Below are 15,731 nucleotides of genomic sequence, written 5' to 3' on the forward strand. Positions count from 1 at the left end.
CAATGGCATAACTCAAACCGTCAAATAACTTGTTAAATTGCAATGTGAGTTTAAGTAAGGGTTAACTTGGTAATTCATAAATAAAACATAGTCAAGCATAAAAAGCTAATTGATTTAAAAAAAAAAATTAAAACAAAGAAGAGTTTAGTTTTTATACACAGTTAAGTGTAAAATATTAACCTAGTAATCGATCTTGATCTCTTTTAAATATTTTAATGCATTTTTGTTATTGTTTTACATTGGCATTCTACAAGTTTGACTCATGCAACTTATTTCAATATTTTGCCTATACATATGCAAATAGATTTTTGCACAATAATTTTTTTTGCTGACCTCATGAGCTCAAAAACTGCCTGTGGCCATTTTTCATGTGCATGTTAGCACCTTATTTGTGAAGAGTCTCATGTAAGAGAAAATTGGTGTGAAAGTCAAACCAGAAACTTCCTTTTGCATGGCAGTAGTGTCCACCCATTATACGGTGCAGTATATAAACTCTATTCTATATAGTTGAGTTACATAACGCAAAGAGATCTGCTCTTTGTGAAAAGGTAAGCTTCAAATGTTTATAATTAAAAATCTGAAAACCTCAAGTTATTATTTACAAATATTTATATAGATAAATAATACAAAGTCTAATGCAGTTTTTTTACTCTCACTTTTAGATGCTTTCCTTATGCGTTCAAGTGTTTGCCGTGCTGGTTGTCTGTGCAGCCGACGCTGCAAACAGAGATATTTCAGTAAGCATTAATCTGGATAATATAATAACAGTACAAAAAAATAAGACCAACATTTTACAATATTCTCACATTATAATTTTCTTTGCACAGTAACTGTGCTATGTAGCAGAGAGCGTTATTTCATTATATTTCATTGCACTGTCTTCCAGTATACATTCAGAGCTTGGACTATGGTTGACCAGCCTTTGCAGGAGCAACTTGCTGTTGTATATAAGGTACTGGTGAATCTAAAATGCTTTTGTGTTCTAAGCATTTCAGTATCTAATGGGAGAGTGGTATAAGCAACTTTTCTTTGTTTTTATTTAGGAGATGGAAAGCTTGAAACATGAACAAGCAGTAATGATACAAAAGCAAGAAGCTTTGAGCCAGGTAAAATGAAAGACGATAATTCAAGACTTTTTGCTGGTTGAAAGAAAGAAAGAAAGATTTCCAAAAAGTTTCAAACAAAAGTTACAAAAAATAATATATTATGAATAATATATGCAAATTGGTAACACTTTAGAATAATGGCCCATTAGATAATGTTAGTTAATTCATTAATTAACATGAACAAATAATGAACAATACATTTATTACTGTATTTATTAATCTTTGTTAATGTTAATGAAAATGCATTTATTCATTGTTAGTTCATGCTATTTCACAGTGCATTAACTAAATTTTAACAAGCACAACTTTTAATTTGAATAATGCATTAGTAAATGTTGAAATTAACATCAACTAAGAATAATAAATGCTGTAGAAGGATTGTTCTTGGTTGGATCATGTTAATTAAAGTATTTAACAAACATTAACTAATGGACCATTATTCTAGAGTGTTACCTACAAATTAATTGTTCCATTATATGTACATTTCAATGTAAAAAAATGATCCTACTGTGAGACAAATGATTTTCTTCAGAAATTAATATGATTTTTTTTTGTAGGCATTTGCAGACTGTTCACAAAAGCCTATTGATACAGATGTGGAGATGAATTTGACATCACTACAAACAGGTAAGTTAAAAAGAAAGAAAGAAAGAAAGAAAGAAAGAAAGAAAGAAAGAAAGAAATCTTCATATTAAATTCATATTATTCATATTAAATACTATGAAATAATAAATCATTCGAAAAAATTATTCAAAGGATAAAAAATGTGAGCATATCAATGAATTACTTTGATGAGTTTGGACACACTTATTTCATTACTATCCAGTTTTTTTTTTCATCAAAAAAGGACTATTTATGTCTGTCTTTAATAGGCAGCAACCATTTGCTGTATACCCTCACCCAGGATGGAGATGGAGATGAAGACAGTCATGAGGCCCTTGACCCCTGCTATCACTATACAGTGTTGGACCAAGCCTGGAGAGCCTCAAACTACACCAGCAAGTATGTTACTTGTGACCGTCGTGTCCAGTGGAAGGGGTGGTACCGTCTCTTCTATCATGGGAAGCCCATTCAGATGCCTGAGAGGTGTGTGATGAAAGAGATGTGTGGCACGCACGCTCCACTGTGGCTCGTCGGAGATCATCCCCGGAAACGAGACGGGGTTGTCACCCGCCAGGTGTGTGGAAACTGGAAAAACAACTGCTGTTTGTTCAAATCTCCTCCCATTCAAGTGAAAGCATGTAGGGGAAACTACTACGTTTACAAGTTTGTCAAACCCGTAGCTTGCCATATGGCATATTGTGCAGGTAAGATATGGTGTACATGGATTTTCAGATAAAGTTTTGGTATTTATATATAAGCTATTGACTGTTGTACACCATACTTTCAGATATTAACACGATTGTCTGTGGAAAGTGCAGAAAAACTGAGTCTTGCATCAGCAGCAACAAAATCACCTGGATGTGTAAGAAAAACCAACTGAGAAGTGAGTAATTTTTCTTCATCAGTATTTAAATGACTAAACACTGTGAAATGTAGTACTTATTATTACAATTATTTACCTTTTAAGGAAAATAATGCTGCATTTTCTTTCCTGTAGTTAAAGTAAACGTCCATTTTTTTGTCACCCACCCGGCCAGCATCTCAGGAAAAGTGAATAGGATTATGTACAGGAAAGAGTATGTGAATCAAGGCAAGGCTTTCGACACTCGCACCGGGATATTTAAAGCTCCAGTTTCTGGCGTCTATCAGTTCTTCTTTTCCACACAGAATGGAGGGAATGGGGCAACTGATCTATGGCTGGTTGTGAATAATTACTCTGTGGCTATGTCCCATAGTAATGTTCAGGGCAACAGCTCGGTTGGGAATCTCTCTACCTACATGACGACACTGCGCAAGGGTGCTACGGTTTATGTGAGCCATAACCGCGGCCGCTCTTGGGCCAGTAGTGCATCCAACACCATAGTTTTTGGTGGTTCATTGCTTATGGAGAGAATAATATAAGGGAATGTTAAAGTCATCTGAGACAAAAATCTGAACATTTATAGTTTATTTATAGGTCAATTTAACTAGTTGGATTGACTTATGTAATATATACAATGGTAAAATATGTGTTTATGCATTGCTTTAACTATCTTTAAACATGTCTTGCTGAGACTTGCAAATACCTTTAACTTTTTTAACCCTTAAATTTTTTCTATAAACATTACTTTGCCATAAATCTTCTGAATTTTAGACTAAACAACAACTTTTTGTCATTATTATTATCTCTGTGTGTGTGTGTGTACACATAATACTTATAATTATTACAAAAACAATAATAATACTGTAAAATAAAACAACATTTGTCAAAATCCCTTGCTGAAAAATATATTTCCAAATGAATATACTCTTACATTGTTTTTTTCAATTAAAAATGATCATGAAACATTCTTGTCTTGTTTATATGTAATATTTTTAATTATATTTAAAGTTGTTATATTTTGTAAGTAATATTATCAACAAATATTCATTTTATAGTATACATTTTTTATATAATTAAAATATTGTATATTAATGATATCAATAATATATAATACAATATTAACATTTTTATTTTTTGTAAATATAAAGTTTGTGTAAATATTTTTTAACAACTTCTGTTTTTTCTTTTACACTATTATCATTGCAAAATTGTAGTAGATAAGTACTATGAAAATCTTTTATGTAACTTTCAGGAATCGTATTTATAATAGTCCCAATCTCATAGAGACACAGGTGGGGGCAGCAGAGTCCTCCCATTGTGTTTAAGCAGGGAGGATGTCACTTGGCCACTGATAACTGCAAAGAGCAACATGATCTTCAGTCCTCATTAAACTTAAACACCTTGTGTCTTGAGGTCACTACAGACATGCTGACAGCACGTGTCATGACGAAATCACTTAAGAAAGTAGGCTAGATGTGTTTTATTAACTTCAATTTTAACCATTATTGTGCTTGCATGTTAGCACCTGTAAATGTGGTTTTGGTTAGTTCTGTTGTCAGATTTGTTGTAATTAAGTAAAATGCAGAACCACCCTGAGACAGTTCACTCGAATGGTATTTTATCAATTTCCTTATATGGCCAGAGGAGAGACGGACATTCCAGGGATATTCAAAACTCATCGATGATGACTAGTCTAAAAGAAATGCTAACTTTGCACAATTCAAATGTGACAACCACCTTAAAATTACTGATCATTTTAATGTTAACTTTTGCTAATGATTTTAGCATTAACGCACATTTTCGCTGTTTAATATTATGGCGATTTGAGTTCAGCGCAAGTTTCACTTCTGACTAGTTTGCATTTGATTGTTGCAAATTTTGGGTTAGTCTACGTGATAAAAATAGGTAGCCTGCTAGTAACAAACAAACAAAACAAAAAAAGTTGATAGGTAAGAGATGTGAATAGCCTGCTGCTGGCCATAGTCGACTCGACACTAAACGTATCTAATCTACCTTTGTGATGTTTTGAGGTAAGCGCGAACGGGTTAGCTCGCGCCCCAACAGGGGAGGGGCTTCGGCGAGACAGGCAGGATACCGAAGCCACTGTGTGTTTAGGCGAGACGAGTGAAGCTCATGGAAAAACGGATGAGAGGTGCGACGCTCGATGTAGCGGACTATCACTAAACACCGGGAGTCTCGAAAAGTTGTCTGAAGGCGACCGAGGAGCGTGTAGCTTTAGGAATTTCAGTCTTTGGAAAGACGACAACAGCCTATTAATAAACAATGTTTGTTTATTTAATCATTTACTAATAACATGATAAGAAGCCGACGAGTAGCGCGCTAGGCAAATGTAAACAAATGAATGGAGATGCGTTATACCTCCGGTTTGGTGTTGTCAAATTGACTTGTTTATTCAAGTGATTTGTTTATTCGTGGTATATTTAATAGTTAGCTTTACATTTAGGCATTTCTTTATTACTAAGGCGTTAATATGGCAGAGCACGAAAGTTTGGAGTTCGGAAAGGCGGACTTTGTTCTTCTGGACAATGTGTCTTCGGAAGAGTTTATGGGCAACCTCAAACTCAGGTAAGATAATTCACATACCTGGGATCCCAGTTGCCACGTGCTTTTATAGTGACACCTGTATTCTGTATTTTTGCTTTGGATTTTAAAGTCGAATCTCAATATATATAATAAATAATACAAAAAATAAATAAATAAACAACTTAATACAACTTGCTGCACCTGCTGAGCCAGAAGAGTGCTGTATGAAAGCTTTAGAGGTGTGTTGGCCATGGCACCACCCCCCTCTGATGAGCCTTCTTGTTCAACAAGTTTGCACTGGATATCCTGCTATTGTGTTTTATGTTTTTGTTGATGTGGATTACATTTCCTAATCAGCACAGTGTCAATAAATGACTTGCAGGTTCTTATAAAACAAAGGTGAATGTATTTTGACAAGTCGGCACTTTTTCGTTAATGGTTAATATATAACAATGTCATAAAATCACAATATCGCTTCTCTGTAATGTCTCTTGTGATAGTGACCTATATGTTGTTTTCTTACAATGACACTTAAGTAACTTATAGTTCTGGTTATAGTAAAGGTAGTGTTTTCCAGTTAGTTGAGGTATATATTTTTGGGAGTACATAATAAGATATAATAATAATAATAATAATTTCAAAATGTATATACCACTGAAATTGAAGTCAGTCATAAAGTTGAGCTCCTTTTTAAAACCATAATCACTACTGTTCAAAGATTTAGGTCAGTTAGAATATTTCATGTTTTCATGTCTTATGCTACAGTAACAATACAGTAAAAAGAGTAATACTGAAAATCATAATTACTGCTTAAAATTATTTTCTATATATATATATATAAATATATAATTTATTCCTATAATTTATGTTGTACAACAGCATTTTAGTGCCATGTAAAAAATAAACATTGTGAAATGAAAGTTGTAGGTTAATATTTTGAGAATAAAGTCAAAATATTTTCAGAACACAATCCAAAGTACACTATTAAAGTCAATATTACAAGAATTAAATTGTCGACCGATAGTGGATTTTGCAGATACAAAGGTTGGACCACACTGGCTGATACCGATCAATTAACCAATAGTTTTATAATGAATACTAAACAAAAACTAAAATAGTGCTTTATAAAAAAAAAAAAAAAAAAACAGTACTGAACCATATTAGTAGTAGTAGTAGTAGTAGTAGTTATAACAATAATAATAATAATAATAATAGTAGTAAATGTTGTAATTACCCACTCTAATAGGGCCCTTTGAAATCCGTTTAATTTTTTCCTAAATTCTTTTTTTTTTTTTTTTTAATTCAAATTCCGTTATTTCCATTTCAATTTTTTTGGATTCTGTTTTTTCTATTAAAATTTTTCTCCACTCCTTTTTAATAGTTAAATTAAAGTTTATTAATCATAAAGCAAGTCAAATTAATTAAAACCATGAAATGAAAACCATACATTTTCACATCAATTTAATAAAAGTTTTTAAAAAAATTAAATTTTTAGGGCCCTATGAATGTTTAATGTTTTATTTTATTTTTTCACCGTATTTTTGATTGTTACCAAATTCTGTGTTTTAGTATGTATAATTATTTGAACACATAAAACAACTTAATTAATAAAAAAAAAAAAAATTCTTATAGAAGCCTAATGATTTTGTCCCCTCAAAAATTCTGTGTGTATTTAAATTTTTATTGTTATCAAATCAAGGCATGAAACATTAATTTTTATTTATCTTTATTTATCTTTATTTATATTTATTTATCTTTTAATTATAGTTCATCGTCTAGCTGACTACGTCTTGTATTATTATTATTATTATTTTTATTTTTTCTAAAATCCTGTCAAATGTGCACAAACTACTAGCTACTACTAAATATTGTAGAAACATAATTTTCTGTAAAGTTGCTTTGTAACGATTTGTTTTGTAAAAAGCGCTATACAAATAAACTTGAATTGAATTGAATTACTGAAAATTAAGCAAACTTTTTGGCAAACAAAGGGGGTTTACTATTAAAATTAAAACATGGAATAATTTTTTTGTGATTATTCCTTAAAAAAAAATGTCTGTTTCATTTTAGTAGTATGCTATGTACATTCTACTGAAAAAATAGACTTTCAATCAAACCGAACTTTTATTTTGATGGGTTGCCGTGAATACCTTTACAATTCTGTGCATTTGATATGATGCTTTTATTCATATCAAACGGTCAAATGCTCATGAAGTGATTTTCGAGCAGTTCTGGAGATGTTGTTCATGTGTTTTCATTCTCATTTAGTGAGACGGCAGACGCTGAAATCACCGCAAGCGTCATTCCGCGCTAAACTGTGAAATAATTTCATTTATGATTGGATTTTGCGATTCCGTACGCGTAATTATTCCAGCACAATGTATACTCTCACACTTTAACTGCTTCTATCCTTGAACACTTAATGATTATCTAATCAAAATAAAACCAGCGCTGAGTCTAGGGGAACTTTTAGAACTAAAACAGTTTCTTTATCCACCAAACGGACACAAGTTTACTTCATGAATGAACAATGAGGCATAGATAAGTTTTAAGTTCAGTGTTTAAAAAAACGACGCAAACAGAAAGAGCAATCTATATTATTGCTCTATGAATGAAGCCTATAGACTTTATTAGAGCCACAGAAAGACAAACGTTTAGATGAAAATGCTCAACATACAATTTATTATGTACGTTAACAACAATTCAGGCTAATATAATGTAGTTTAACTGAAAACTATGTGAATGGCTGTCTGTGGCAGGGCAGGATCTGTCAGCTGCATTTAAATCCGGGTCTGAAGTTTCTTGCTCTGTTCAGCGTGCAGCATCGCGTGTCTAACTGTGCGTTCACACCGCCGGCGTCGAGAGCGTCAAAAAGCGCTCTTGCCGCTCTGCTCACGACGCTGCAGAAAGATTCGTGAGCGCTCAGACGCTCTGACGTAGATCGAATGCTTATTTTGTATTTAAAGTGGCCGCAAAGCAAACAAGCTTGTTGATCTCGTGCAGACTAACCACAAGGAGGGTAACGTTATAAGTTAACCTCATTACATATTGTTGTGGACGAACTATTAAGATCCTTTACTTAAAATTAACAAATCTCAGACACCTTGGTCAACGTATCACTTTTAATTTATTTTTTATGTCCCTGTACGCTATGTCCCTGTACGCAAACAGGGACACCTCATAGATTATTGCAAACTTGAAACCATAGACAGTAAAAGAAATGGACACAGCGACCCCATTGGAACTCAATTGAGACAAATGAAGCCCAGTTTTAGCGTTTTTTTAGCACTTCCGTTTCTGACGCGCAGACTCAAACGAAGCTTGACGACGTCAGCAACCTGTCTGACAGATGTAAATCTTCTAGTGGCTGTGCGTGCAAACTGCCATCGTTAATCTTGCAGAGACGGCGAGCTTGAGCGGGGAGTTCTTTGTCGTGAGTGAGCAGGAGTAAGTATTCTGATTAATTATTTTGTATAGTATTTTAAAATGTAACGCCACTACGCCATATTAAGTTAATTGCCTGCGAGCTTCTCCTCCTGTCTGTACGGTAATGCGACAGAGAGCCGAGTGGTTATGACGCAATCGTTAGCCTATTTTTTACAAAAACTGTTTATACGGGGCCATAATGTAACATAGAAGGTAATGGAGCCCTTTATACATTTTCGTGTATCTTTAGAAATAAATAATGGACAAACAGAGTCTGTAAACGCCTCAGATGTAAAGTTATTCGCTGTCAAAGTGACGCCAAAATGAATGGGAGTCAATGGGAATGCTAACGCAAGTGAAGTTCTGCTAAAAGATGGCAGCCCCCACCCGACTTCAACTTCCGGTCGAGTTCCTTGCCCCTTGCTTGAAACAGCAATAATCAACCTGTCCTCCATTGTGCTTGGGAACTAATGGTCGGAGCTGCGTTCTCTGGAATCCTCTCAAGCGGTGGACTTCTACGTTCCGATTGGTTGCTGCCCAACCACGTCATAGCTCATTACCATAAAGTTGCCTTGATTTCAACTCTCCTCGATGCTCTCAATGGCCAAGTCGCGCCGCGCCACTCCTCGTCGCTGCTCGATGCCGGCTTACATTGAAAATGAATGACTTCCGGCCACTTTGGCAGCTCTTGCAGTGTACCATGAAAACCGGCCCTTCTCAGCTGCTCCAGCAATGGGTGCCGGAAAACTATCAGCATGGATTTTTGCTGATAACCAATTGTTCCAGCAATCAACTATCGGTGCTGATTAATCGGCAAAACCGATACATCGTTCGACCTCTAGTAGCAATTACAAGATTAAAGTTATCATATTTTGTGAGTATAGGCTATATTGCACATGCAAATGGTCTGGATTGGGAGCACATGTAGAAATTCTGGTGGCCTTCCAACTGATTTGAATATATGTGGGATTATATAAGTCTTCGAATACTTGCTTTTGCTTTTGGTACATTTATATAAAACAAAGTCTCAGCTTTTAAATTCTGTCAGTTTTATTGCAAATACAAACAATATGTCTTACAATAATATGTTTTTCATGCTCTTTAATGTGGCATGACAGATCGCTGTGTTCGCCTCAGTTTAAGTGGCATGTGACTCGATCATCATTTTGATTATAATGCAACATTTGCTTAAAAAAATATTTTTTAAATACCATGTGGATGCAAATAAACAACTTGGCCATTAGTTAACAACAGGGGAAGCATATTGGTTCCAGCGACTCAAAAAGCACAAGGTGCCTGTTTTTTCCCACATCTCAGACATGGCCTGATTTTCTCCCTTTCTGGGTGAGCTGGCGTGTGCAGTTTGTTATTTGCAGAGGGTGTGACCCGGCCATGCTTCCTGCTTCTTCAGTCTCCACATCTGTGTCTGGGGCTTCAGCTGGAAGAGCAGCATGTTATGTGATGCCAAATTACATCCTGTGCCCTCTGGAGTGATAAACAAGAGTGCTGTTGAACTGGAAATCACTATTTATGTGATGGCTTTTGAAGGCCGTTTGCTTTGAATGCAGGAAGAACATATGTAATGTCAAAGGAAAGCTCATTTGGATAATGAATATACATTTTATCCAGTGAAATAAGCTTTGTTTATAGTCAGCCTGGGAATTGCAGCATTTCTATGAAAAGTTTTAACAGAACGTTTAACAAAAATATTTAAAGCAGTTTTTTAGTCTGTTTAGTTGTGTTTTAGGGTTTAAGCTCTTTAAAAATGTCAGGACTGCTGAAAACTACTGTACGCTGCAACATGATTTGAACTCTGCTCATGACTTTTTACACATCATTTTTTGAACAAGAGTTTGTGTGGGCACTCTGAAATAACAGCTTAATTTGATGTGCACCGATGGCATGACTTTATATGGCAGTGTTGTTTTGTCTGCCCTAGGATCTTGGGGAAGTTTTTGGCAATCATCTGCACTTTTCGTGCTGCCTTAGACCATGTTCCAACTTCTCCCAGACACTGGCTCTGATACTGCAGATTAAATAGTTGATAATCAGCATGCCATGGCAGAGCCTTCCAGCTTTTTTATGTATCATTCAGATGAAAGTCAAGTCTAAATACGTCTTCAGCATACTAGTAATTTTCATAGTTTGAACTTGTGGTACTGTATACTTTATGTAATGTATAAATAAACAGTAGTCTTGACATTTTCGCGATGAGTTTAACATTTGACTCTTTTGTAGTTGCACTGAGTGGCTAGAAGTGACAGGAAGAATGGCCTCAGGAAAAGAGTATTGGCAACTTATGAGACCTCACAGCTCTTCCTATTGACATTTTCCTGTACTAGAGATGTAAACTTTGACCCTCACAGTTCTTTAAGGTACTAGCAGCTAGTGTAATGGGCTTGATTGTTCTGAAGTCTTACTGTTTTGGTTGTTCTTAAAGTGAGAAACTGGGAAAAAATTGACCACTGATTGACTGAATGTTTATTATTGTATATTGCAGTGGTTCTTAACTTGTGTGTCATGGTTGTCACAGACAGCAGGGAAAAAACTATTCTGAATGCAAATAATAAAGAAGCAACTAACCATGTAATTATGCATATTTCAAAAGGCAGAATATATTATGCTTATACCTTTGACCGAAAAGAGAACACACCCACGTTTTTTAATAATACAGTATATAATACAAGTTATTTTGTGAAATTATTAATTATTAAAATTTATTACAACTATTTTCCTGTTTAATTCATTTTAATTCATGTTTTCAGCAGTCATTACTCCAGTCTTCAGGGCCACATGATTCTTATTATTATCAATTTTGAATACAGTTGTGCTGCCTAACATTTTTTTGAAAACCTCAACCTTTTTTTTCTCACTTAGTAAAATTACAGTATCTGGGTATTTGTTTCTTCATATGGTCCCACTTAAAACAATACACCAACATCTTAGTAATTTTACAAATTGTTATGGAGTTAATATTTAATCTTATTGACTTAGATAACTTTTGCCAACTTTTTGTAACTAGATGTGAAACACAAAATCTGCATCTTGAAGCAAAGTTGAAAACCACACTTGTAATATATCTTGCTAGTCATCTGTTTTTCAGTTTTATAGTCACAGGGGTCTATTTCTTCCACTTTTCTAATAATAATTACACATCTAGTGCAGATGATTGCTTAAAAATTGACATGCTGTGTTGTGTGGTCAAATGAGGGAGACTTTTAAAGAAGAAGCTGTAAATCTGTGCAGTTTCCTCACAGCTTTTTATCAGGGTCTTTGTTGAGCAAAATCAGCCAGATGATGACTGTAAATAGTGGTCTAAGGTTAGGTTTAAAGAATGCTACAGGAAATCGTGAAAATTGAGCCCATATCCTTGTTTCTGTTCCGTATTTACAGTATGGTGCCACCGGACAAATACAAACTGGAGACAAATATAACCTCAAGCAAGCAAATGAATTCCAACCTCTATGTGACTTTGAATGAAATGAACCTTTTATAAGTTCTCATGGGAAGATCACAAAGACACCATTTGTAATAGTGTTGTTTGAATTTGATCTTCCTGTCATATCTTGAGAATTTCAGTTCTATGAATGTGTTGGCTGAATAAACCTAAGCCTTTCCCATGTCAACAGTATAAAAGCTCACTTGTTGCTTTAACAGCAGGGCCACGTTGAGTCCAGCTGCCACACATGGCAACCCAATTCCCATCCTGCACAGCGAACTGCGCAGGGATCAAAGTCCTCTCAGAGCTCAGGTGCACTGCGCAGGGCCAGAAACAAGCTCAAAGGTTTTATATTCCTAAGATATGATTTAGCCTGCAAGGAAGGAATAATGATACATTTACATATCTTTTTATGGTCAGTGCTTTATGTGTATATTTAGGTACTTTGACCAGCACTGCTCATTTTTAGAGGCCCTCAGTGTGAAAGATGAAAAGATGAAGAAAGAATGCCACTGGAAAAATACTTTCCATATAAATTTTACAAGCCCAAAGGATTTGTTCTGTGATACTCTAATAGATCTTGACAAATGCATGGTACTTCTTGTCCTGCTTTGAGTTCCACACTTACTTGCAGCTATGGATTCTTTTCTATCAGTAAAAACACAGACAGTATAACCCTCCTAGTAGATGAGATTTTTACTTATTAGCTTACAAAAATGGTATTCATATGCAAGTACAACTAGATATGGAAGTACTGCTTCTGTCTACTTGAATAGGGAAAAATCTAAGTATCCAAAACTGTTCAGGTTTATGTTGCAATTGCAATAATATATGTCAAATCAGAAAAAAATGTCATATAGTAATTGTACTTATATATCTGCAGTTTTGAATATTACGATTTACCAATTTTATTATTGAAAATTATAGTTATTATTTTTTTATTTAATTGTATTTTTCTTAAAGGGTTCAGATCTATCCTTGTTGTTTTGGGAGATTGTTTCCTGTTTTTGGTTAAATAACATCTCAGATCTTATCCCTTCTTGCCATTTCTATGCTTAACCTTGCTGTTAAGAAAAAATTAAATGTGCTGAAAATTCACCCTCTGGCTCAGCCTGCATTTCTTCATTGGAACAGACTGGGAAAAGTTTAGCGTAACATCACTTGCTTACCAATGGATCTTCTGCAGTGAGTCCAACAGCGGATAAAAACATCATAATAATCCACAAGTAATCCACAACTCCATTCCATCAAAGCTGAGTGTTTGTAATAAATCCATCAAGATGTTTGAACTTAAAATAATTGCTTTCAGATAAAATATTCTTCTTTAAATATAACACTGCTTTCTCCAGTGACAAAGTGACAGTGACGAAAAGTGAAAGTGACGTGACATATAGCCAAGTATGATAACCCATACTCAGAATTCGTGCTCTCCATTTATCCAATCCAAAATGCATACACACAGCAGTGAACACACACACAACCTTGAACACACACCTGGAGCAGCGGGCAGCCATTTTTATGCTGTTGCGCCCAGGGAGCAGTTGGGGGTTCGGTGCTTTGCTCAAGGGCACCTCAGTCATGGTATTGAGGGTGGAGAGAGCGCTGAACCTTTGGATTACAAGTTCGAGTCTCGGGCCGGCAGGAATTGTAGCCACCTTGAATAAGGATAGAAATATGCACAGATCAAGCACAAAGTACATGCCACACAGTCCAAAACAGATCTAAACAAATGTGTTGGTGGATTTTGATGTAAGATGACAATAGGATATGGACCTTTCCACTGGAGGAATCATTATTGTGTATTTTGGTCAGAAGCATATGTCCATCAAAAGCTTCGTAGTTTGATGGCTTCAAAAAACAGCCTCATTTTCTCTCACTCTTTAGAGAAGAAAAGGGCCTGTCTACCCTCAAGAATTTCCATACAACCCCCTGTAATCTGAAACATATCACCGGCCTTACTTAAACAACGCTGTTGCTTTTTTTGGCCTCCCCCCGCCCCTCCAAAATAAGCTTAAAGCTAAACCAGACGTCTCATTTGTGGACTGTGTGCCACTAAGCATGTTAGGATCTCTTTCACTCCCTTTCGCTGTCTTTAAGGTTCATAGCTTTGATATATTGTATAGTCTTAACTGACCCTTCACCCTCTTCATAACCCCTTTCTCTCCTGTTTAAGACAGGCTAGATTCATAGCCCCAATTTCATTAGACTATCTTTACTTACGCACATTAGCAACCCCTAAATAATTCCCAAATTGTGTATTCACCACCGCTGGAAACCCATTTACTCTTTCCAACTGATGATGTGCTTTGATTACATTACATAGACACATTAATGAGATCATATATAATCTGCTTTAGCTCATAACATTTAGATGGGACACTATGATGGATGTCACGTATATTTCTATGCAGCTCTTTCTCTAGAAGTTCTACCCATTTTCAAGCAGGTCTGTGTCCTGCTGTGTTGGTGGAACAGTGTTACAGCCAGGTGTCAGTGGCATTCACACTAATTTCCACTATGCCTCTTCATTTCCTTTAGTTTTCAGCCAATTACCTCATAACTTTCTTTCTCATTTTATGTCTGTTTTAGTACTTCCATTCATGCCCTCTTTTTACCCTGATGGAGATCTCTTCTTGAAATATCTTGCTGAGTAATGTCTGACTCCGTTTGGCCAGTTTTGTCATTTTGTCTTCTTTTTCCTTCTCAAGTCGGCCGTCATCTCATCCGCTACTGCTCAGTAACATCATATTGGGATCAGAGTCATGTGCTAAAAGATCAGATTAGTTAGAGTTTGGCTCAAGGCCATGTCTAGTCACTTTGCCATTGTCCTCTGAAACACAATCGTCAAAAGATACCTCAGTTTTCCCTAATTTTCTTTCCCTCATCCTTACGTGAGAACAAAAAGTACCTGTGATCTCAGGGAGACAATGAAGGGAGTGGGCCAAAATAACAAAAACCTCTGACATTTACACATGGCACTCATTTTCTGAATAGTTATTGCATAGCTAATGAATGTTAGCATGAAAGCTGCACGTTTAAGACATGACTTGAAGTTTTTCCAAGTGGGACACACATGACAAGAGTGAGTCAAATTGAGTCCAGGGTATTTAAATATATAAAGTATTTTAGTTGAAACATCTGAGGCATAACTGAGATCTCCAATTATTCTTCTGAGCTGAGCTGTCTCTGGGCATACATGATAGACAGTCCTGAGGACAGTTTGCTATCAGGTCATATACTGTATGCTATAAACTGTGGACTGAGTAACACTGATTGCTTGGTGGTAAATTGTGTGCAGGGGATAAGCAAGGATGAGGAACAGATTATCCTTTCATTGCTGAGGTTGTGAATACACAGGCTTTGATTTGCTATCTAGGAGTCGGACCATCTTATAAGTCAGTGCTTTAGTGTGCAGGCCTTGCATGTTCATATTCCTGTATTCTGTCTTCTCTGTTTTTTTCTCCATCTCTTTGTCTCTAATTCTCTGTACGTCTTTTATTTATCCTGTACTCAGGTAATTTTACTCCTCTCACATTTTTTACTCGTAATCACAACTAGTGTGAGGAAATTTATAGGCTACACCACACCCTGGTCAACCACAAGCAAATAATCGCAAGAGAAGAGACCCACCCAAACAAGCCTGAAACCAGTAGTTATTCTCAGCCTGGCAAGTGATCTCTTTCTAAAACTGGTGTCAAACTCTTATTGTCTGAGGCTTCTATGATCCTAGTGTTTGAAAGGTTGGTCTTAT

At 35.6% G+C, this 15,731-nt stretch overlaps 2 protein-coding genes across 2 annotated transcripts in view; both read left to right on the plus strand.

Moving 5' to 3' along the window:
• Window positions 1-458: 458 nt before the first annotated feature.
• Window positions 459-3,530, plus strand: LOC113074348 (uncharacterized). The gene is made up of 8 exons (XM_026247171.1): window positions 459-548; window positions 663-737; window positions 887-952; window positions 1,044-1,106; window positions 1,664-1,733; window positions 1,979-2,413; window positions 2,497-2,592; window positions 2,707-3,530. Exons 2-8 carry the CDS (start codon window positions 663-665, stop codon window positions 3,108-3,110), a joined length of 1,209 nt encoding a protein of 402 aa, XP_026102956.1. The 5' UTR covers window positions 459-548; the 3' UTR covers window positions 3,111-3,530.
• A 1,132-nt stretch (window positions 3,531-4,662) lies between these two features.
• Window positions 4,663-15,731, plus strand: part of LOC113074336 (unconventional myosin-Id-like) — a 60,366-nt gene continuing 49,297 nt past the window's right edge. The window contains exon 1 of the mRNA XM_026247160.1: window positions 4,663-5,157. Within this exon, the coding sequence (XP_026102945.1) occupies window positions 5,063-5,157 (95 nt within the window). The 5' untranslated portion in view covers window positions 4,663-5,062. The remainder of the gene's footprint in view (window positions 5,158-15,731) is intronic.

The sequence above is a fragment of the Carassius auratus genome, unplaced genomic scaffold (assembly GCF_003368295.1).
Source record: "Carassius auratus strain Wakin unplaced genomic scaffold, ASM336829v1 scaf_tig00014308, whole genome shotgun sequence".
Taxonomy (NCBI): domain Eukaryota; kingdom Metazoa; phylum Chordata; class Actinopteri; order Cypriniformes; family Cyprinidae; genus Carassius; species Carassius auratus.